At 43.9% G+C, this 23,286-nt stretch overlaps 1 protein-coding gene across 1 annotated transcript in view; it reads left to right on the top strand.

Annotated features, from left to right (window-relative positions):
* The first annotated feature begins 14,984 nt into the window (after positions 1-14,984).
* PSTPIP2 (proline-serine-threonine phosphatase interacting protein 2) overlaps positions 14,985-23,286 on the top strand; it is a 78,745-nt gene continuing 70,443 nt past the window's right edge. The window contains exon 1 of the mRNA XM_030336498.1: positions 14,985-15,146. Within this exon, the coding sequence (XP_030192358.1) occupies positions 15,114-15,146 (33 nt within the window). The 5' untranslated portion in view covers positions 14,985-15,113. The remainder of the gene's footprint in view (positions 15,147-23,286) is intronic.

Consider the following 23,286-nt stretch of genomic DNA (forward strand, 5'->3'; position numbering starts at 1 on the left):
GACTCCCGGAAGAGTTGTGTTTAGAAGCAGAATTCCTTCTTAGTGGACCTCAGGTTCTCTAAAGGCCTTCCAAATGGATGACACCCATCCATGTTATGGAAAGTAAGCTTTTTTTTTTTTTTTTAAAGTAATTTTTATTCAGAGTATTTTCAGATGTTAATCATGTATAAAAAATACTTCCACAGCAATTAGACTGGTTTGACCATAAACTAGATACCATAGCTTAGCCAAGTTGATACAGAAGATTGACTCATTGTTGCACCTGGCTGGCTCAAGTTGGTAAAGCATGAGCTCTCAGGGTTGTGAGTTCAGTCTCCACATTAGGTATAGAGCTTACTTAAATAAATTAAAACGGGTTCCTGGGTGGCTCAGTCGGTTAAGTGTCCAAATCTTGATTTTGGCTCAGGTCATGATTTGATCTCATGGTGAGTTTGAGCCCTGCAACCAGGCTCTGTGCTGGCAGTAAGGAGACTGCTTGGGATTCTCTCTCTCCTTGCTCTCTGCCCCTCCCCTGTGCTCTTTCTAAATAAATAGTAAACATTTTAAAAAGGTAGGAATGCAAGCTGGTGCAGCCACTCTGGAAAACAGTGTGGAGGTTCCTCAAAAACCTAAAAATAGAGCTACCCTACAACCCAGCAATTGCACTACTAGGCATTTATCCAAGGGAGACAGGTGTGCTGTTTCAAAGGGGCACATGCACCCCAATGTTTATAGCAGCACTATCAACAATAGCCAAAGTATGGAAAGAGCCCAAATGTCCATCGTTGGATGAGTGGATAAAGATGTGGTGTGTGTGTGTGTATACACACGTATATATACACACACATATGTGTGTATACACACGTATATACATATACACATACACAATGGAGTATTACTTGGCAATCAAACAGAATGAAATCTTGCCATTTGCAACTATGTGGATGGAACTGGAGGGAATTAGGCTAAGTGAAATTAGTGAAAGACAAAAATCCTATGACTTCACTCATATGAGGACTTTAAGAGACAAAACAGATGAACATAAGGGAAGGGAAACAAAAATAATATAAAAACGGAGGGGGACAAAACAGAAGAGACTCCTAAATATGAAGAACAAACAGGGTCACTGGAGGGGGTGTGGGAGGGTGATAGGCTAAATGGGTAAGGGGCATTAAGGAATCTACTGAAATCATTGCACTATATGCTAACTAATTTGGATGTAAATTTAAAAAAATAAGAAGGGCTCCTAGGTGGCTCGGTTGATTTGAGTGTCTGACTCTTGATTTCGGCTCGGTTGTGATACCAAGGTTGTGGGATTGATCCCCGCATCAGGCTCTGTGCTGAACATAGAGCCTGCTTGGGATTCTCTCTCAAAGTTAAAAATTTTTTTTTCCATATTCATATCCAATTTTTAAGCTCCATTTATTAAATGAGCCCTCCATGTAACCTGCTGTGATACCGGTGTTATATTTAAGTTTCACCCATGCCTGGGTCTTTCTGGGCTCCTCATTTTTAAATTGTTAACAGGTATATAATTTAAAGAATCAAAAAGTCAAGACAGTTGTTTATGAGAAAAGGAAATCCCTTGTTTGCCTATCCCCAACCTCTACAAAGGCAACTGATTCCTTTTTTTTTTTTTTTTAATGTTTATTTTGAGAAAGAGTGCACGAGTCGGGGAGTGACGGAGAGAATCCCAAGCAGGCTCCGTGCTGTCAGCGCAGAGTCTGATGTGGGGCTCAAACTCAGGAACCGGAAGATCATGACCTGGGCCGAAACAGTCGGACACTTAACTGACAGCCATCCAGGCGCCCCCAAAGGCAACTAATTCCTATTCAGTTATTTTGTCAGCTCCGTATTGCAATGGTGCCACTTCCTGATTTGTACATTATGTGTGTAATCTGTTGATTTCACCCAACGGGTAAGAATTTTGCATGTGCACACAACTGCTATACTACACCATAAATCTATTTAACTATGATCACAATATGAACAGATGATGATTTGGTTTAAAGAGAAATGCTGCTCATAGGACTTCTTTATGATCTGCTTAAACCTGAAATGGTTTTTTGTTTGTGTTTTTTGCAGTGACATGAACAATTTATTTTTTAAGTTTTGTTTTTTTAAATTACATCCAAATTAGCATATAGTGCAACAATGATTTCAGGAGTAGATTTCTTAATGCCCCTTACCCATTTAGCCCATCCCCCCCCACACCCCCTCCAGTAACCCTCTGTTTGTTCTCCATATGTAAGAGTCTCTTATGTTTTGTCCCCCTCCCTGTTTTTATATTATTTTTGTTTCCCTTCCCTTATGTTCATCTGTTTTGTCTCTTAAAGTCCTCAAATGAATGAAGTCATATGATATTTGTCTTTCTCTGACTAATTTCACTTAGCATAATACTTTCCCGTTCCATCCACGTAGTTGCAAATAGCAAGATTTCATTCTTTTTGATTGCCAAGTAATACTCCATTGCATATATCTACCATATCTTATCCATTCATCCATTGATGGGCATTTGGGCTCTTTCCATACTTTGGCTATTGTTGATAGTGCTGCTATAAACATTGGGGTGCATATGTCCCTTCGAAACAGCACACCTGTCTCCCTTGGATAAATGCCTAGTAGTGCAATTGCTGGGTTGTAGGGTAGTTCTATTTTTAGTTTTTTGAGGAACCTCCATACTGTTTTCCAGAGTGGCTGCACCAGCTTGCATTCCCAAGAATAGTTATTTTTTTAAGTTTATTTTGAGAGCGAGTGGGGAGAGGCAGAGAGGATCCCATGCAGGCTCTGTGTCCCGACAGGACTGATCTCCCAAACTGTGAGATCAAGACCTGAGCCAAAATCAGGAATCGGACGCTTAACTGAGACACCCAGGTGCCCCAAGTCTTAGAATATTTTAAAGCATGTCTGGTTTACTTGGTCTAATAAAAGGACAAACCATATCTAACAAGTACACCCTATGAGAAGAATTTTTGTGAATGGTCCTCTGGATTTTAGTTTCTACTATCCACTAGCTGTAGTGATTTGGTAAGTCATTTATTCATCTGGATTAAGAATTGTAGAAGAGGGGTGCCTGGCTGGCCCAGTCGTTGGAGCATGTGGCTCTTGATCTCAGGGTCGTGAGTTTGAGCCCAACATTGGGTGTAGAGATTACTTTACTTACTTTACTTTACTTACTTTAGATTTACTTTAAAGAGGTAATGGTTTGGGGGAAAAAATTGTGCTGGAAGATGGCAAGAGTTTCCCTAAAGCTGTAAAGCCTCCCTGATAGTTTTGCTGACCTAGATCCCAACACAGTCTATTGCAACAGTGAACCAGGAGAAACCAATTCTGAGATAACAAATGTTACTTTTTTATTAGTCACTCAGAGGTGAGCAGGTTGGGAGGCCACAGGCATGGCGCTGTTCTCACCAGATGTGCCTAGCCTAAATACCCAATGGCCCTGCTGTGAGGCAGCCAAAAGCCTGCCATAAAATGAGTTTTTGTACAGCTTATCTGAGAAAGGCACTTGACCTTTGAAATGTGAGGTTTTATAGCTTTCGGATGGGTATTTTAAAATCTATTTGAGGATTATTAAGTCTAGCTCTGCAGAAGGCCTCTAATGTCTCAGCTCTGTAATCTATGTAAGAATATTAAGATAGGCATATCTTAAATAAAATAGTGCTTAGTTTAGCTATTTATTTATTACTCAACTATGAGATGAGCACTAAAGGATACAAAATGAGTGACATAGAAGGACCCTCTAACTTTCCTAGGATAGGGAGGAAGACCAAAGACATTTGTTGTAATGACTTTATAATGCTGTGCAATTACTGTAGTGACCAGAGCAAAGTACTATTTGAATTGAAAAATCCATATCTATTGACAGAAGTGAAAAAGAGTTCATGGAAGAATTGGCCTTTGGCAAGAGGTAGACTTTTTTTTTAATTTTTAAAAATATTTATTAAATGTTAATATTAAATATTTATTATGTTATATAATATATAATATAATTATATATAATTATATATTTATATATTATATATGTAAATATAATATATAAATATGTATTTATATATAATTATAATATGTAATGTACAATATATTAAATATGATTTATATTAAATATTTTAATAAAATTAAATATTAAATATTTTAAATATTTATTCATTTCTGACAGAGAGTGCGAGCAGGGGAGAGGCAGAAGAGAGGGAGACACAGAATCTGAAACAGGCTTCAGGCTCTGACCTGTCAGCACAGAGCCCGATGTGGGGCTCGAACTCACGAACTGAGATTATGACCTGAGTCGAAGTCGGATGCTCAACCAGCTGAGCCACCCAGGTGCCCCAGAGGTAGACTTTTTAATTATGAAAATACTCAGTCCTAAGGAAAAGTTGGAAGAATAATACAAGCAACACTCTTTTACTATCCATCAATATATGCCACATGTTAATATTCTGATGCATTTGCTTTATTTTTCTGGGGAACTATTTGAGAATAAGTTGTAAGCATCCTGACATTTCTGACACTTCATCTAAAAAATTTCAGCATCTGTGCCCTAAGAATAAAGACCTGCAACTCATCTGCATAACAGAACGGGCTTGTTTTTCCAAACATCTTTCACCTTGCTAGTGAGTTTTCTCCCTTTTGTGTCCTCAGCCCCTCCTGCTTTCTTTAGGTCACATAAGCTTCATGTTGCCTCTTTGGAATTCCATGTCTGTGTGATTCCCCATACATATGCCTATTTAAATTTGATTTTTTTTCCTCTTTTTTATTTATTTATTTATTTATTTTTTTAAATTTTTTTTTTCAACGTTTATTTATTTTTGGGACAGAGAGAGACAGAGCATGAACGGGGGAGGGGCAGAGAGAGAGGGAGACACAGAATCGGAAGCAGGCTCCAGGCTCTGAGCCATCAGCCCAGAGCCCGACGCGGGGCTCGAACTCACGGACCGCGAGATCGTGACCTGGCTGAAGTCGGACGCTTAACCGACTGCGCCACCCAGGCGCCCCTTTCCTCTTTTTTAAAGAAATAGGGGTGCCTGGGTGGCTCAGTCCATTAAGTGTCCAACTTTTGATTTTGGCTTAGGTCACAATCTGACCATGAGTTCAAGGCCTGCATCAGGCTCCATGCTGGCAGTATGCAGCCTGCTTTGGAATCTCCCTTCTCTCTGTCCGTCTCCTGTGCACACTCTCTCTCAAAATAAATAAGCTTAAAAAAATAAAGACCATCTATATAGCCACAATACCACTATACCTAAGAAACAACTGATTCAATAATATGCTGTCCATATTAAAATTTTCCTAATTGTCTCCCCAGCATCTTTTATAATAGCTATTATTAAAAAAATATGTTTATTTTGCGGGGGGGGGGGGTGCGGCAGAGAGAGAGAATCCCAAGCAGGCTCAGTGCTGTCAGTGTGGAGTCCGACACAGGGCTTGATCTCATGAATAGTGAGATCATGACCTGAACTGAAATCAAGTGAGACGCTTAACCGACTGAGCTGCCCGGGTGCCCGTAAAATAGTTATTTTTTTAAGTTTATATAAAATTCCAGTTAACATACAGTGTAATATTAGTTTCAGGTGTATAATTTAGTGATACAACACTGGTGCTCATCACAAGTGCACTCCGTATAATAGTTATAATTTTTATTAAACAGTTTTTTTTAATGTTTATTTTTGAGAGAGCAAAGGGGGGAGAAGCAGAGAGACAGGGAGACACAGAATCTGAAGCAGACTCCAGGCTCCAAGCTATCAGCACAGAGCCCATTGTGGTACTCGAACCTACAAACCACAAGATCATGACCTGAGTTGAAGTTGGACACTTAACCAACTGAGCCACCCAGGCGCCCCTGTATAATAGTTGTATTTTTAAAATTAATGTGAATATCTTGTTCTCCAACACCTTTTCACTGGATGTTTTGGGGATCTATTGATTCTTACCTGAAATAGAACATTGGGAGTTGTAAAATGGTGATATATATGTATATTTTTTTTACCCTTGCTGGTATTCTCCTCTGAAGGAAAGCTTTCCCTCTCAGGTCAGTATGGACCATGGATTTTTTTTTTTTAATTAAATATATTACAGTATAAGTTCTATTTTTGACAAGCAGAGGATGAAGGTCATGGGCATTAAGGGTAGAATTAGCTTACATGAAAGAACAAAAATGGTGAAGTAGTTTATTTTGGGAATAGTGACTTAATGTACTTGCAGCATATGGTATATATGGCTGGGTTGTGTTTTACACATTTGAACCTGTTAATGGAGGGCTTTGGAGACCACTGAAGCGTTTGGAATTCTCAGTGATGATCAGTTGTTGATCAGAGCTATTTAGGAAAACAGCAATGATTTGTTGATAGCTTGGAGCAAGAAAATCAGAAAGCCAATTCAAAATTCTCAGTAAAGAGAGTACGGAAAGGAAGAAAGAGGAAGTAGATTTGAGGGACATTATATAAAAGTATTAAATATAGTACTGGGAATTCATGAAAGGAGAGAAGATTGACTATGAGCCTTCTGGTTTGGGCAACCAGAGTAGTGAGGGAAAATCAGATTTGGAAGTAGAAGTTAGATCATTTAATTTTGTATACGTTTGTGATCTATTTGTTGAGGTTAATATCTCAGATGCTCACTATAGATTCAATTTAGGCCAGAAATGTCTCCTGAGAGTCCTCAAAAGGAGGACACTGAAGTACTGAACAGTGTTCTCAAGGAAATCTTAATAGGAAACAGGGACAGGTTCCCAAAACTATGTCATTTTTCAGTATGGGACAAGAGATTTTGTCAAGGTGTGATTTGGTAAAATCATTCATATTCGTGGGGGTCAATACTATCCAGAAATAGCCCCTTAATTGTTTGACCTAAATCCTTTAAAGTTATTCCCCATAAATATTCTTTAGTTTTTGATGCACACAGAGTGACACAGTCCAAGAATCATTCCTTAATGGGTAAATAGATTTCCAGTTCCTTCATTGGAGATGGTTCCTCAATTCATGTATGGAAAGTGTTGCAAGTTCCAAAAGAAGAGCAGTATATCCTTCAGTTTGTCAACTTTATCAAACACTTAAATATGTATTTATTCACCACCATGTTAGGCAACGAGTGTATCATGACTCATTCCCTTAAGGGAATAGGGAGGTGAGATAAATACATATGAAAGAGAATAATCAAAAGTAACATGAGAATGAAGCACGAACATGAGCATCTTCCCAAACCACTGAGTCCAGAAAGGAAACCTTTGCCAACAGTACCGGAAGTGTTGGAAGAGGTTCTAACATGGAACATTTCCTAGTTCTCACTTTAATTAAGTCTATTTTCCTATTCCTTTTATGGTGGTGCTTTTTGTGTCCTCTTTAAGGAATCTTTATAAATTTGAACTCAAAAGCAAAGAGTAAAATAATGGTTGCCAGGTGCTGGGGAGGGGGGTTGGAAAAATGGGGAATTGTTGGTCAAAGGACACAAAGTTCAGTTATGCAGGATCTAGAGAGCTGATGTACAGCATCAGCTGCAGCTACTCATACTGTTTTGTATACTTGGCATTTGCTAAGAAGTTCATCCTAAGTGTCCTCACCCTACACAGAAAAATTGTAACTGAGATCGTAGATATTAGCTTGATTGTGCAATCATTTCACAATTTATATGTGTATCAAAACATCACGTTGTATGCCTTAACTATTTAAAATTTTTATTTATCCGATATACCTCAATAAAGCTGGGGGGAAAATCTTAGTTTACCTTAAGGTTAAGTTTTTTTTCTTTCTTTTTTTTCTCTAGAAGTTTTATTGTTTTTACATTTGGGTCTATGTCAGGGGTCCAAGACCACGCTCAGGACCAGTAATTTTCTAGAACTCAAAGGACTCGCCATACAGTTGTACTCATGGCTGTGATCTATTATAGTAAAAGCATACAAAGCGAAATCATCATGGGAAGGTGCTCGTGGAGTGATGTCTGGAGGAAACCAGGCCCAGAGTTTCAAGAGTTGCCTCCCAGTGGAGTCACGCGGGATGCACTTAATTCCTCCAGCAATGAATTGTGACAGTATATGTGAAGTGTCTACCAGGGAAACTCATTAGAGCCTCAGTACCCAGGGTTTGTACTGGGGCCACTCATGTAGGCACTTTGCTTAACACATACCAAAATCCCAGACTTCCAGAAGGAAGCAGGTGTTTAGCATAAACCACATTGTGCAAATAATTTAGGCACAGTGAGCCACTTTTATTATTTAGGGAAACTTTTTTTTTAATGTTTATTTTTGAGAGAGAGAGCACAAGCAGGGGAGGGGCAGAGAAAGAGGGGAACAGAGCATCTGAAGTGGGCTCCATGTTGACAGCAGACAGCCTGATGTGGGGCTTGAACTCTCAAACCATGAGATCATGGCCTGAGCCCAAGTCAGACACTTAACCGACCGAGCCCCTTAGGGAAAGTTTTATATCAATGTTGGGAAATGTTTACTCAGCAAGTCTGCAGACACCAGCCATGGGCCAACTTTGCCAAGCAGGCGTCTCTCAGGACAGCATTCCCGGCCTGCTACATGAGTTCTTCTGCGCAGGTTCGACTCTGAAGCAGGGTGATACCAACCTCCAGTACTGACCTCAGTCGTGTTCTCCAGGAGTCCTGGACTTAGCCAGCAAATCCTGTTAGCCATGGAGGTCTGTTTTAGAATGCTGGGTACTTCAAGTTTCTGTATGAACCTTTTTTATTTGGTTAAAGGTACTAATTCAGGCCTGGTACAACTCTCGTCAGTAAACCAAAGCTGACCTGATGCCTTCCTGGGCTGAGGCAGTACATGATAGTATATTAAGATTTTTAATGTTTATTTATTTATTTATTTGAGAGAGAGAGAGAGAGGGCACACGCGAAGGTGGGGAGGAGGAGGGTAGAGAGAGGGAGAGAGAGAATCCCAAGCAGACTCTGAGCAGTCAGTGCAGAGCCTGACATGGGGCTCGATGCCACAAACCACGAGAGCACATTGATACACTGCTGACTGAAATCCTTAGTTTATTGAGATTTCTTTTGCTTTATTTTCACTTTCTATCTTTCCTGCCCCGTTGGATTTTCTTAGTTTTTACCTAATGTCCTTTTTTTGTTCCTTAGATCCCATCTAGGACACCACATTAATCATCATGTCTCCTTAGGCTCCTCTAGGCTGTGACAATTTCTTAGATTTTCTTGGTTTGTGGTGACCTTGGCAGTTTTGAAGGGTATTACTCAGGTATTTTATAAAATGTCTTTCAGTTTGAATTTGGTATTTTCCTCATGTTTAGGCTGAAGTCATGGGCTTTTGGGTGGAAGACCACGGACATAGGGCGCCATTTTTATCATGTGATATCAAAGGTATGTACTATTAACACGAATTATGACTTTTTTTTTCTTTTGCCTTTCCTTTGTGAATTATCACTGTTGATGTTAACCTTGATCTCTTGCCTGAGGTGCTGTTTGTCAGGCTTCTTCACTGTAGGGTTACTCTCTCTCCAACCCTTTCCACACTGTATTCTTTGGAAGGAAGTCACTATTCCCAGCTTCCATTTAAAGAGTGAGGAATTGGGGCGCCTGGGTGGCTTGGTCGGTTAAGCGTCCAACTTCGGCTCAGGTCATGATCTCACGGTCCGTGGGTTCGAGCCCCGCGTCGGGCTCTGTGCCGACAGCTCAGAACCTGGAGCCTGTTTCAGATTCTGTGTCTTCCTCTCTCTCTGCCCCTCCCCTGTTCATGCTCTGTCTCTCTCTGTCTCAAAAATAAAAATAAAAAAACGTTAAAAAAAAAAAGAGTGAGGAATTATGCTCCACCCCTTTGAAGACTGACTGTCTACACAGAGTATTTGGAATATTTCTGTTTATTTAGGTATTCAGTCAATCTACTTACATCAGTATGGACTCATGGTTAGTTGTTTCATATTTGGGGTTCTAATCCAGTATTTCTTTTGTTGTTCAAATTGTCCCAGCTTTGGCCATTGGGAGCTTTCAGTTGGCTCCTGTATTCCTTTGATATGGCCCTAACTATTTTGCGTATTTCTTGTCTTAATGCACTTTCTGACACTACAAGATACTCTAGGTTTGTATATTTCCTGCCCCAGTCCTAGAACCAGTCCTATGCCTGTTTGTTTTTTTTTAAATCATGTTGTCTGGTTTTGTTTGTTTGTTTCTTTTGAGTTTTATAAGTTCCTTACATAGATACTGGATATAAATCCTTTTTGGACAAATGTGCTATCAATTTGTTCTGTTCTGTGGCTTGGCTTTCACTCTCTTCGTGGTGGCTTTTGATGGAAACACAAGCCCCTATGTGCAGTTGGTTGTCCTCTGTGACAATAGATACCAAAATTTTCCCATCTTTATACTCCTTTATGAGGAACAGGCCCTTTGAGTCCCTTACTTCACTCCCATTACCTTATGAAAATTCAAATCATGATGGTATCCAGCCAGCCCTTGCTTTGATGCAGGCCAGACAGAGCTCCTCACCCACCGTGCAACTAGCCCTTGGTCACTCCAGGCTCCTCCTGGATGTTTGTCCCTTGTATTCGATTCCCGTCCTGTCCCGACTCTCTCCTCCATTCCTCAATCTACTCAGCTTCCAACCTAAGTGACAGAAATCCAGCCACTTATCTTGACATTGACTTGGCTGACCTAATAACACAGCTTAATCCTGCCCTCTGGTGCTTTCAGACCCTGGCTGCTGCTTGGCCAGGTTCTGGTCCAGGGATCCCATCTGGCTTTAGCTACTTGGCCAGTACTCCCACCAGGTTTTCCCCCTGCTTCTTGGAATGGAGGGAACAGACTATGGGAACTGAAAGAAAAATTGTTAGTGCTGATGATCAGAGAGAGTTCATTGAATCCCCTGGCTGGGTCCATCATTGTCTAATGACAATGACACAGAGAGAGAGAGAGAGGGTGCAAGTGAGTGAGGGGAAGAGACAGGGAGAGAGAGAGAATCCCACAAGGGGCAGAGAGAGGGAGAATGTGAGAGGGAGAGAGAGAGGGAAAGAGAGAGGGAGAGAAACAGGGCTCACCCAAAGCAGGGCACAAGCTCACCTGAAGTGGGGCTTGAGCTCACCCGATGTAAGACTCGAACTCACGAACCATGAGATCATGACCTGAGCTGAAGTCAGATGCTTAACTGACCGAGTCACCCAGGAGCCCAAGAGAATATCAGTCTTACCTTGAGGTGCTTTGCAATCTTCTTGGGGAGGTAAGATATCCAAAAGGAACAGAAATTAGAAAACATAAGGATATAAGTAATACATGATTAAGGGCTTATGTGTGTGATATGGGTGACAAGTTCCAGAGATTCAAGAAGTGAGAAGACAAGGGCTGGAGAAGTTGGGGAAGTGTGATGTCGTGGAACTTTATTTTTATTTATTTTATTTTATTTGTTTTTGATGTCGTGGAACTTTAGCAGGAGGAACAGTAGCAGGTGGCTGGTAAAGTGTGAGCAAAGATGGCGTGGCAAGACTGGGAAGAGCTGATGGCCTTGCATTGGTTGGGGGGAGGGCAGGAATCTGGGCAAGGAGATCAGAAAGGTCAGAGCAGAGCAGAGCCAGGAAGTTCTTGAAAGTCAGGCAGAGGTGTTTGGGACTTCATTCCGATGGGCAATAGGGAAACTTGGTAGCATTGTGAGGAGAGGAGAGACGCGAAGAAAGCAGTGTTTTAATTTTTTTTAATGTTTATTTATTTTTGAGAGAGAGATAGACAGAGTGGGAGCAGGGGAGGGACAGAGAGAGAAGGAGACACAGAATCCAAAGCAGGCTCCAGGCTCTGAGTTGTCAGCACAGAGCCCGATGCGGGGCTCAAATGCAAAAACCGTGAGATCATGACCTGAGCCGAAGTCAGATGCCTAACCAACTGAGCCACTCAGGCGCCCCTGTTTTTTGTCTTTTAAAAGCTTATTTATTTTTGAGAGAGAGCCACCCAGGTGCCCCAAGATATAAGTGTATTTTAAATTTTGGTAACATGATCAAATTCTCTTCACAAGGATTTTCAAGTTTTACGTGCAAGAGTCTGTTTGGCCACTACTGTGTACTATCAAACTTTTTGTTAGGAAAAATGCATTTAATGACTTTAGAAAGTACTTCTGAAATGTTAAGTTAAAAAGCAAGATTCAAAATTTTATGTATAACAAATGTGTATTATTGGAAGAGATTATGCCAAAATATTAACAGCAGCTATCTTAAAAGTAATGATCATTTATTTTTTAAGTGTTGATCATTTCATTTCAAAATTGCTACAGCAATATTATTTAACTTTGTCAGTAAAATCTCTCCAATTGGCTGTAGACCCTTAGATATAGTACACATTTTACTTGTCTTTTTACTCACAACACCTTGTCCAGGAGATGACTTTAATAAGTTTGAGGAATGAAAGAGTAATACAGTAAATCCTTGGTTTGCAAGCATAATTCATTCCAGAAACATGCTTGTATTCCAAAGCACTTGTAAATTTCCCAGTAAGAAATTTTCCATTAAGAAATAATGGAAACGCAGATGATTTTGTGATAAATACAAAATAATAAATATAAAATATAAAGAAATAAACTAACCTGCATTTACCTTTGAAAATCTTCATGGCTGGTGTGAGGGAGACGAAGGAGAGGAGGGTTACTGTGTAGGATAACTTTCACTATCACTAACAGAATTACTACTACCTATTGGCTCCATGGAATCTTCTTCTGCATGGGGGCCATTGTATACACTTGCACGGATGTTGACTACAGTAAATTATTAATAAATTCTTGTCTTATATTATATTTAATGTAATTGGCAATAAGGCAGCAGAGGAAAGGGTCTGTATCTGCAGGCAGCCTAAACCTAGAATGAAGCAAAGCATTCCTAAGCTTATTCTTGTATGGAAAACCAAAGGACCGTTCATAGGTGCTTTGAAGTGATTAAAAAATACACTAGTGTCAATTGTGGGCACTTTCCAACATTCTGAAAAATCACCTATTTCTGCCACACACCGCGGGCTGAGACTGAGCATCTGAGCATGGGAGACTATCACCCGCAATCCTGTAGAGAGAGAGAGAGAGAGAGAGAGAGAGAGAGAGAGTTATAATAATGTGGTTTGGCATCACATACTACTCATATTGAAGACATCACTCATTTATCAAGTTAAAATTTATTAGAAATGTTTGCTTCTCTTGTGCAACACTAGCAGAACAAGTTACTGGCAACCCACGGTTTTACTGTATTTTCCGTCAGTGTGAAGCATTTGCAATTTTCAATCCTGCCACCAGGTGGTAGAAGAGAGTTAAAATTCAGGGATCTTTGGAATCTAGGTGGTGAAACTCAAGCATTATGCACCATGACAGTTTGGAAGACTTTCTAAGACTTAAAAAGTACATGCATTAAAAGTTAAAACTTAGACAAGTAGAATTATGTCCAAAATATCTGCCCTGGGGCGCCTGAGTGGCTTGGTCAGTTGAGCAACCAACTTAATTTCAGGTCAGTTCATGATCTCACAGTGGTGGGATCTTGCATGGGGCTTGGTGCTGAGTGTAGAGCCTACTTTAGATTCTCTCTCTCCCTCTGTCCCTCTCCCCTGCTTGTGCACACTCTCTCTCTCTCAAAGTAAATAAATAAACACATAATAAAGTATCTGCTCCAAAATATTAAAAACTTTCAGGAAGCATCTTGGTGCTATCTTTCTTCAGCCTCTTTCATCTCCCCAGTGGGTGCTATTTCTTACCTCTCCTGCAGTTTAGCCTTCCTCCTGGTGTCCACTGAGGCCTCTCCTGTCTCCTGATGGTGTTGCCAGACTCCCCTTCCTTCTAACCTCACTGCTTTCCAAAGAGATGAACAGCCGGATGAATGGATGCATGGCCTTGGAGTGACCCAGAGCTGGAGGCAATCTTTTCATCTTTCTATTGTAGGTAACTCTGCTGGTGGAATTTCATTACAGTGGAACCCAGGTGATATTACCAGGCAGAACCTTTTAGCCGTCCTTCAAATCCTCCCAGAATTGCCCTTTCACTGTGTCTGGACAGAGGTAGAACCTGCTCGAGAGGCAAATGCTTGCCTTTCCAGGCCTGTGGTTATAGGTGGTCATCAGCACTTGGTCTTGGTACCCTTGACCTTCATCTTCCCCTCCTTGAGCACCTACTCTTTGCCCAGGGTGGATTTGCTCCAGGAGTGACATCCCTTTTTGACCTTGGCCCTATTTAGAAGTGTAGAACTCAACCCAGTTCTTCACCTGTTTAATACCCTGGGATCTTGGGCAAGACTTTCAAGCCTCTCTGTCTGCCACAATTTTGGCTCAAGGCCTGTAGCATCATGCAAAGCATCACGCTTTGTTCCAAAGCGCCGTATTACTGGAGAGATAGGTCTGACTTGTCCTGGGGTTATGGAGTGTCCTTAGGGAGGGAGAGTGCATGGAGAGGAAGGAGGCTTTGGGCTGCTGCTGGAGTGGGCTTGCTGGAAAAGGGTCTTGGGTCTTGAGAATGAGGAGGAGGTCGGAGAGGAGCTAAGCTCTTGGAGGCGTTGAAAGGGCCCCGCTAAGGGACAAAGAATCTAGGGCTGACAGCATCAATGACCTTTCTTGACTTCTAAGCTAAAACCTGTCCAGGGGGCTGATCTGTAGCGGGTGCATCTGGAATGTACTCAGGACTCCCTGAAGCGTTTGCACCTCACGTGACCGCTAGCATTGTCAGTCCTCGAGCTCTGCGGAGCTGACACCGGTCCCCGAGACCACACTCCGATCAGGTCCCCGAGACCTCTATCCAGCATCCTGCCGGGCCAAGATTTCTCCGGGAGGAATTCTACTGGGGGAGGAGGGAGCACGTCGGCGGGAAGGGAGCCGAATTCGGCAAGGCGGCCGGACCAGTTCCTTGCAATCCTTGAAGGCTTCCTGCATGAGGGGACAATTCCCGGCTCCCAGATTGCCGGCTGCGGGACGCGGCGGGGCTCTACCCGGGCGCGCGCGTGGGCGCTGAACACTAGTGACCGCGAGGCGGAGGAGGTGGTGGCAGCGGCGGCGGCGGCGGAGGAGGAGGAGGAGGAGGAGGAGTGTGTCCTGGGCGGGTGCGGTCGGGCGTGGTTTAGGACCCGGGGCGGCCTCCCCGCGGCCCGGAGACTCTCCAGCTGGGCCGCCCCACCGCAGGCTGCCACCCTCCGGCCTCCCCGCGCCTGCCCGTCGCCCCCGCTCCACTCGGCCCCCTGCGACGCGCGCTGGCCATGACGGGCGCACTGTTCAAGGCGAACTTCTGGGTAAGTCGGCGCCTCCTGGGGACCTGTCCCGCTGCCGTGTCCCCTCTCTGCCCGGCCCCCAGCCTGCCGGCGCCCTCGAGTCGCCCGGGTGGAGTCCCCCGCGCCTCTGCCCCCCGGGCCCCAGCGGCGCGGGTCCCCCAGTCTCACAGCCGAGGATCCGGAGACTCCGGCGAGGAGCGGCACGGCCGGAGAGAGCGTCCGGTGCCCCTGAGGCTGTGCCAGGCGCAGGTCTGGGGCGGACCTGGGTGAGCTTCGCGAGCTGACCGCTGCAGGCACCCCCCCCCCCCCCCCGGGGATCGTCGTCGTCTCCAGGTCTGTCCGGGCCCAGTCGGCGCCCGCCCTTCCCCGCAGAGACTTTGCCCTGTTCCCGGAGCCCCCTCCCCGGAGCCCCCTCCCCAGGTCTTTGCCCAGAGCTGCTGGCGGCGTCCAAGGGCTGCCTGTCTCCCTTCCTCCGTCCGGTCCTCTTCCCTCAGTCCTGTCACTCCTCAGGGGCCCCTCAAGGGCCTGTAAGCCCTCTTTCAGAGGAACTGCCCTCATCCTTTTAGGCCAGCACACCTCCCGACTCCTTACTTCGGACCCTGCGTGCCTCCATTGCTCCCCCCCCCCCCCTTCCTGAAGTTTTTGAAGTTCCCCTGCAGGTCCCATAGCAGGTATTGTCACTGTGGGGAAAAAAAAGTAGGGCAGAGAGACTGCCTTCCCCCACCTCACAGTGTGACACCAGTTGTCATATCTCAGCCCAAATGTCACCTCCTCAGGGAGGCCTTTCCTGATTGTGCCCAACAGGCCCTATCACTAGTTCACATGTCACCATTCTGTTCCTTCGTAGCATTTGTCAGCCTGTGGTTTTGAACTGGGGAGACTGCAAGCGCATGAGCCTCTTGGGACAGCTACTGTGCAGTTTTCAGGGCCGGTGCCCCTTACACAGCTGATGTGGGGTGGGTGCTCAGCAAATAGTTGATGACTGAGTAAGTGCATCTGTATCGCCCAAGGGGCCTGGGACTGGGTGAGAGCCGCAGCCTCTGTCCTCACAGGGCTCCACGCCACCACCCCACCGATAAATACTTGCCGGAGTGGTTAGGGCCAGGGGCAGAAATGAACTCTGGGTTGGGTAAAGGTCAGCGGGGAAAGAACCCTCTGTTTATACCTTCCCCCCTCCTCTGGCCTTATACTTTCGGAAGGTATCTGAGATCCTGAGAGATAGTTTGCAAAGGTATCTTTCACCTCTAATTTTCTGTATACTTTGTGTCAAATAATAGAAACAATAATAGCTGACATTACTGTGCACCGCCGAACACCTGTTCTAAATGCTTTACACACACTACTCATTTCAGCCTCACAACTACCCTGTGAGGTAGCTTGCTTACTATCTCATTTTACAGATGAGAAAACCGAGTGTCAGATTGTTAACCAACAATCCCAAGCTGCTAGAGCTGTTAAATAGTGGAGTAGGTCTCTGCACAGACCAAATGCTCTGTGAGTGCCTCAGTGAGGCTGGGGCCCAGCAAGATTGTCCCAGCACTGCTGTCTGCATGGGTCCTTTGGTACTCCCAAAAGTAGATGGTGGGTCATCATTTGACCTTCTGTGTGAATATCTTTCTCCCCCTGCTCCAATCATGAGCTCCTGGAGGGTAGGTACTGGGTGTCACCATCAGCTGAGCCCTCAGCATTGAATGCTGCCTTACCTGTGAATGCTCAGGAATCAGGCAGACGGGATTGTTGGCTAGGCCTGGGGGCAAAGGAGCAGAAAGGAACCTGCTGGAGGCTTCCTGTGATGCCTCCACCCACTCAGGGCATAGAGGAGGCAAGGCTGTGGTTAGTACAGAGGGGAGTAACTTTCATATTTCAAGGACGAGAAGGTTGTGATCAGATACAGTAGAAAACTTTGGAAGCACAAGTGGGTATCAGTGACTGAATTTAATAAATATTTATGAAATACTTTTCCTGTATAAGGATTTCTAACTGAGGTGGCATTTGCAGAGTAAGGCCACCACCTTGGTTGGAAGGTATATTCCCATGAGGAATCAAGGTATGGAGAGCAGGCTTTGGCTTCAAGTTTGTGGAGGAGGAAGGGGTGGAGGTAAGAAGAGTCCAGCAGGGGCCACGGAAACTGGGCCAGGGGGTCTAGGGTGGAGACCATACGGAGGAGAAAGGAGGAGATGAGGGAGGAGTAGCAGGGGGAAGAAGAGGTCAAAGCCACAGGGCAAGACAACCATTGAAGGTGAGCAGTAGGGGAAAGGGTAGGAGGGCTCAGAGGAGGCTCCTTGTAATATGAACTGGAGAATGAGATGCGGGCCCAGAGATAAGGAAGTCAGGAGGAGGAACTGGTTTGTGGGGAGAGAGGGAGGAGGAGGAGGAAGAGGCAGAGCCAATATTAACAATATTTAACCACAGGGGTAGCAATGGTGAGGACCAAGGCCAGCAGCCAACCCAGCCCTTGCCCCCCCCCACCCCCCAGCACCATGCCAGGACTGGTGGGTATGGGGAGGTGTTGGGAAGGGGAGGGTCCTGGAAAGGGGACAGATGTGTGAGGCAGCAGGGTTTGGAGCTATTTTGTTTCAGTAACCAATGCAAACACGGCAGTGAGTGTTCTCTGATGTCTGGTGGTCAACGGGCTGACAATGGGCACCTGCAGGGTGCTGTGGTAGTAGACCGTGGTTGGCATTCTGGGTTCGAGGAGCTGGTCTGGAGGAGATGGCTCTGGCCCCTTGCAAGCTGTCCAGGTGAGAGAATACAGAGAACAGCATGAAGTACAGAAAGGCATTGGTTACCAGTGGAGGCTCTGAGGTGGAGTGGCCGGGTTCGAATCCCCGTCGCGCCCCTTACCAGCCGTGTGCGACTTTAGGTGGCAGGTTACTTCAACCTCCCTCCTCCCGCCCCGCCACCAAGCCTCAGTTTTCCTTCCTCAGTCCCATAAAAATGAGATACTAATAGCGGCTACCCCATCAGAGTTTAGTACCGAGATTAGCACAGTGCCTGGTGAGTACCTGTGATTGTCAGCTGTTACTACTATCAGCACAGAGGTGACAATTAAAGGCAGCACAGAGGTGACAATTAAAGACAGTTGACAGTCACTCGAGGAGAAAGAATGAAAAGACAGGAGAAAGAATGAAAAGACAGGAAGTTCCCAAGGAAGCACTCTTGAAGAATACCTTTGTTTAGGCAGGAGAGGAGAAAGGACAGAGAAATAAAGACAGGGATGTAGGGACACAACCAGGAAAGGGCTGTCACATGCCCAAGAGAGAAATGTTCCATAGAAGTGGAAAGGCCTGTGGTCAAATTAAGTAGGTGTTCCGGAAAAGGTATGAGTCAGTACATACTTTGTATGTAATCTTACTCAAATGACCCATGGAAATACTTTCCATGGATCTGTTTGAAAGGGAGTACTCAGTGTTCTTTACTAATTTTTCAAAACATTTTTTAAGTTAATTTATTTGGAGAAAGAGGGAATGTAAACAGGAAGGAGCAGAGAGAGGGAGAGACAGCAGTCAGAGCTTAACCGACTGAGCCACCCAGGCGCCCCTACTCGGTGCTCTTTCAAAATGGGACGGTCCCAAGGGGCCCTGGGTGGCTCAAGTCGGTTGAGTGCCGACTTAGGCTCAGGTCATAATGTCACGGTTAGCGAGTTTGAGCCCCACCTCGGGTCTCGCTGCTGTCAGCACAGAGCCTGCTTCTGATCCTCTGTCCCCCTCTCTCTGCTGCCTCTCCCTCACTTGCATATGCTCTCTCTCTCAAAAATAAATAAAACACTAAAAAAAATAAATAAATAATGGTCCCCAACTGAGTTTGCCCGATGTGAAGCACCCAGGGGGGTTGTTTCTTTCCCACTCTTCCCTGTGCGTACCTGGTCTGTGGCTGCGTGGTTAAGCAGTGCTGTGTAATTTATCACGTTAATGTAAATACTACCTTGTCAGAATAAGAGTGACCATGGGTGTGGATTCCAGAACTCCAGGGAAGCAGCTAGGACACAGTAGAGGAAAAATCCCAGTCTTTGACACGATCAGTGTCTTCCAGATATGGACAGGCACATGTGATATAGAACCTGTTCCAGCAGAGGTAGAAGTCCTCCCACCCTAGGAGATTCTCATGCTCCTCACTTGGGTGTGAGGCCCAACCTACCTCTGTACATTGTCTAGATCCTTATTTTGACCAGGGCTTTCTGCTTCTCAAAGCTCTTGGTCTAGACCAGCTTCCTAGTCTCTGTCCCAGCCCTCCTCTGTGACCTTCTGCACCCGCAGTAGGTGGGGGCTCTCTGTTCTGCCTGCAGAGTGACCAGGGGAAGTCTTGGGGCTGTTTAAATTTGCTCATTGTCTTACTGTGGACCCAGGGCTGTCCCTCTGCTCCAGATCTTCGGCCAGTGTGGAATCTCGTCATTCTGGGGCCTTACTGGAACGTGGGCAGGTGCCATATTGGGCTTTGCTCAGTGACTTTTCTCTGTATGGTGACCTACATCACTATGGGAAGCTGCTTTTTTTTCTTTTTTTTTATTAAAAAAATTTTTTTTCAAGGTTTATTTAATTTTGAGAGACACAGAGAGACAGAGCATGAGCAGGGGAGGGGTAGAGAGAGAGGGAGACACAGAATCCAAAGCAGGCTCTAAGCTCTGAGCTGTCAGCACAGAGCCTGATGCGGGGCTTGAACTCACGGACTGCTAGATCATGACCTGAACTAAAGTTGGGCTCTTAACCGACCGAGTCACCCAGGCACCCCAATGTTTATTTATTTTTGAGAGATAGAGAGAGACAGAGCATGAGCAGGGGAGGGGCAGAGAGAGAGGGAGACACAGACTCCAAAGCAGGCTCTAGGCTCTGAGCTGTCAGCACAGAGCCTGATGTGGGGCTTGAACTCACAGACCATGAGATCATGACCTGAGCCAAAGTTGGACGCCCAACTGACTGAGCCACCCAGGCGCCCCCTTTTTTTTTCTTAAATAAGCAGAAAAACCAGGTTATCACATAGACCCTTCATGCGGACTCCATGTGCTAGTTTCTACAATGTTCAGGGTGCTGCTTTACGTCTTTAATACTCTCTCTTGGGAACCCGTCCCTAGAAACATACCACAGGGCTATTTTCTATTGTTTTGCCTAGTGGCAAAAGGCAAGGTAAAGTTATTGACAATTACCCTTCTTGAATTCATTCTTCTTAGAGCAGCCAGTGGGATCTATCTTTAAAATAATTATCAAAATCCTTTTTTCTTGTTTTATCTTCTTAAAAAAATTTAAAAAAATTTTTTTAATGTTTATTTTTGACACAGAGAGAGCGCGCGCGCGCCCGTACGCGCACATGAGCAGGGGAGGGGCAGAGAGAGGGGGAGGCACAGAATCCGAAGCAGGCTCCAGGCTCTGAGCTGTCAGCACAGAGCCCAATGTGGGGCTCGAACTCACAGACCGCGAGATCATGACCTGAGCTGAAGTCGGATGCTCAACCAACTGAGCCACCCAGGCGCCCCTATCTTCTTAAAAATTTAATGAGAGGCACGGGACCTCTCTTTAAGGAAAATAAAAAATTACAGCTTTTCTCAACATCATTGTGCAGAAACTTGTCACCACTTTACAAAATAATGTATTTATACAGCTTTTTCTTGACAGCGCAGCTTTAAAATTATCTATTGACTTACCGCTCTAATCAAGGATTTAGCCTTCTTATGTCATCACCTCTATTTCCCTGTAAAATTATATCACTAATTTTAACTTTTTATTTAGAAACAAATTTTTAAGTGTATTTATTTTGAGAGGGGGAGAGGGGCACAGAGAGAAGGAAAGAGAGAATCCCACCCAGGCGCCCCTAGAAACAATTTTAAAGTTACAGAAATCTCGAGAGTATGAAGAATTTCCATATACTCTTCACTCAGATTCTCCAGTCTTTTTAATTTTTTTGTTTTTTAAAAATGTATTTATTTTTGACAGAGAGAACGCATGTGTGAGCAAGAGAGGGGCAGAGGAAGAGAGAGAGAGAGAGAGAGAGAGAGAGAGAGAGAGAGAGAGGTGGGGGTGGGGGGAGAGAATCCCAAGCAGGCTTCATGCTCAGTGCACAGCCCAAAGCAGGACTCAGTCCCACGACCCTGGGATCGTGACCTGAGCCCAAATCAAAAGTGAGATGCTCAACTGACTGAGCCACCCAGGCACTCCAGATTCTCCAGTTTTAAACCCCATCTGCTTGTCTCTCTTTCTTTCTCTTAATAGATATATTTTCTCCTGAACCACTGAAAATAAATATCACTGTTTTGAAATCAATAATCACTATTTAGGTTGTCAGCATAAAAAGGTTGTTTACTTAAAAATAAATTGTATACTATGATTACATCTCCATTCATGCTTTTCCTGGACTTTTTTGTTTGTTTGTTTTTTTGTTTTTGTTTTTGTTTGCATTATTCAACTTTATCAGAGACTTTTTTTTTAATGCTCAAGCATATCAGGGGTTTTGTTTGTTTTATTTTTTATTAAAAAAATTTTTTTTCCACAAATAAGCAAGCTTTTTCACAGATCAGACTTACATAGTGAATGCAGAGTTCAGAGGTTGGTCTATCAGATACCCATTATGCAAAGGCCTAAAAATATAACACGTGTATAGATAAGAACATATAGTTAAAATGTATTCTAACGTGGGTCTCCTGGGTGGCTCAGTCGGTTAGGCATCCAACTCTTGATTTCGGATCAGGTCATGAACTCACAGTTGGTAAGTAGGTTTGAGTCCCACATTGTGCTCTACTCTGACAGTGAAGAGCCTGCTTGGGATTCTTTGTCTCCTTCTCTTTCTGCCCCTCCCCATCCAAGAATAAATAAATAAACATTAAAAAATGTATTCTAAAGGAAAAAAGATTTGGTGTATTCAAAACTTGGTATAAATGTGTATGATGCATGCTCATTTATGGATTTTTCTGGTGAAATATCTATAGATTTCATCATCTAGTCAAAGCAAAATAATGATTATATCTAAAATTTAGAATAACCACTATCTGTACGACTACTTGATAATTTTGTACTTAATTTTTGTATTTATCATTTACTACTTCCTAAATGTAATCAGAATGTCCAGTTTTTATTTTATATTTTATTATTTTATTTTTACTTTAGGGAGAGAGAGAGCGTGTGAGTGGGGGAGAGGAAGAGAGAGAGAATCTTAAGCAGGTTCCATGCTCAGTGTGGAGCCCAATGCAGGGCTCTATCATGGGATCATGACCTGAGCTGAAATCAAGAGTCGGATGCTCAGCTGACTGAGCCACCCAGGTGGCCCCAGAATGTTAAGCTTTATACATATTTTATTACAGAATAAATAGCATCTACATTTCAGTATTAATGAAAACCTCATCCTGAGTAGAAGTGGCTGACATTGTTTTTTCTTTACCTGCGCTACAAATCTCCTATTTTAACAAAAAGGAGATTTCGATAAGAGGAGTTGTTGGTTAGCTTTAGAGTTGCATTTTTTTAAATGTTAATTTGTTTTGGAGAGAGAGAGAGAGCAAGGGAAGGCAGAGAGAGAGGGAGACACAAAATCGGAAGTAGGCTCTAGGCTCTGAGCTGACAGCGCAGCGCCTGACATGAGACTCAAACTCACAAACTCTGAGATCATGACCTGAGCCAAAGTCGGACGCTTAACCTACTAAGCCACCCAGGCTTAGTTGTAATTTTTTAAAATTTGAAACTATTAAAGGAGCGCCTGGATGGCTCAATTGGTTAAGTGTCTGACTCTTGACCTTAGCTCAGGTCTTGATCTCAGGGTCATGAATTCAAGCCTCATGTTGGGTTCCATGCTAGGCAGGGAGCCTACTTTATCAATCAATCAATCAATCAATAAAACCATTAAAAATTTCTAATTAAATAAACAAGGATGCTTTAAGTTAATTACTTAATTAATTAATTTTAGATGTTTATTTATTTTGGGAGGGGTGGAGGGGCAGAAAGAGGGAGAGAGAGAATCCTAAGCAGGCTCCATACTCAGCATGGAGTCCATGCCGGGCTGTATCTCACGACCGTGAGATCATGACCTGAGCAGATATTAAGAGTCGGGTGCTTAACTGACTGTACCACCCAAGCACCCCTAAAATCATATATTGTGAAAATCCATGAAGATGGCAGAACCATACAGCTCACTCTAGAAAAGTCAGGCAATAGAATACCTGGTATTTTCTTTTTTTACATTTTTT

The sequence above is a fragment of the Lynx canadensis genome, chromosome D3, assembly GCF_007474595.2.
Source record: "Lynx canadensis isolate LIC74 chromosome D3, mLynCan4.pri.v2, whole genome shotgun sequence".
In the NCBI taxonomy this organism is placed as follows: Eukaryota; Metazoa; Chordata; class Mammalia; order Carnivora; family Felidae; genus Lynx; species Lynx canadensis.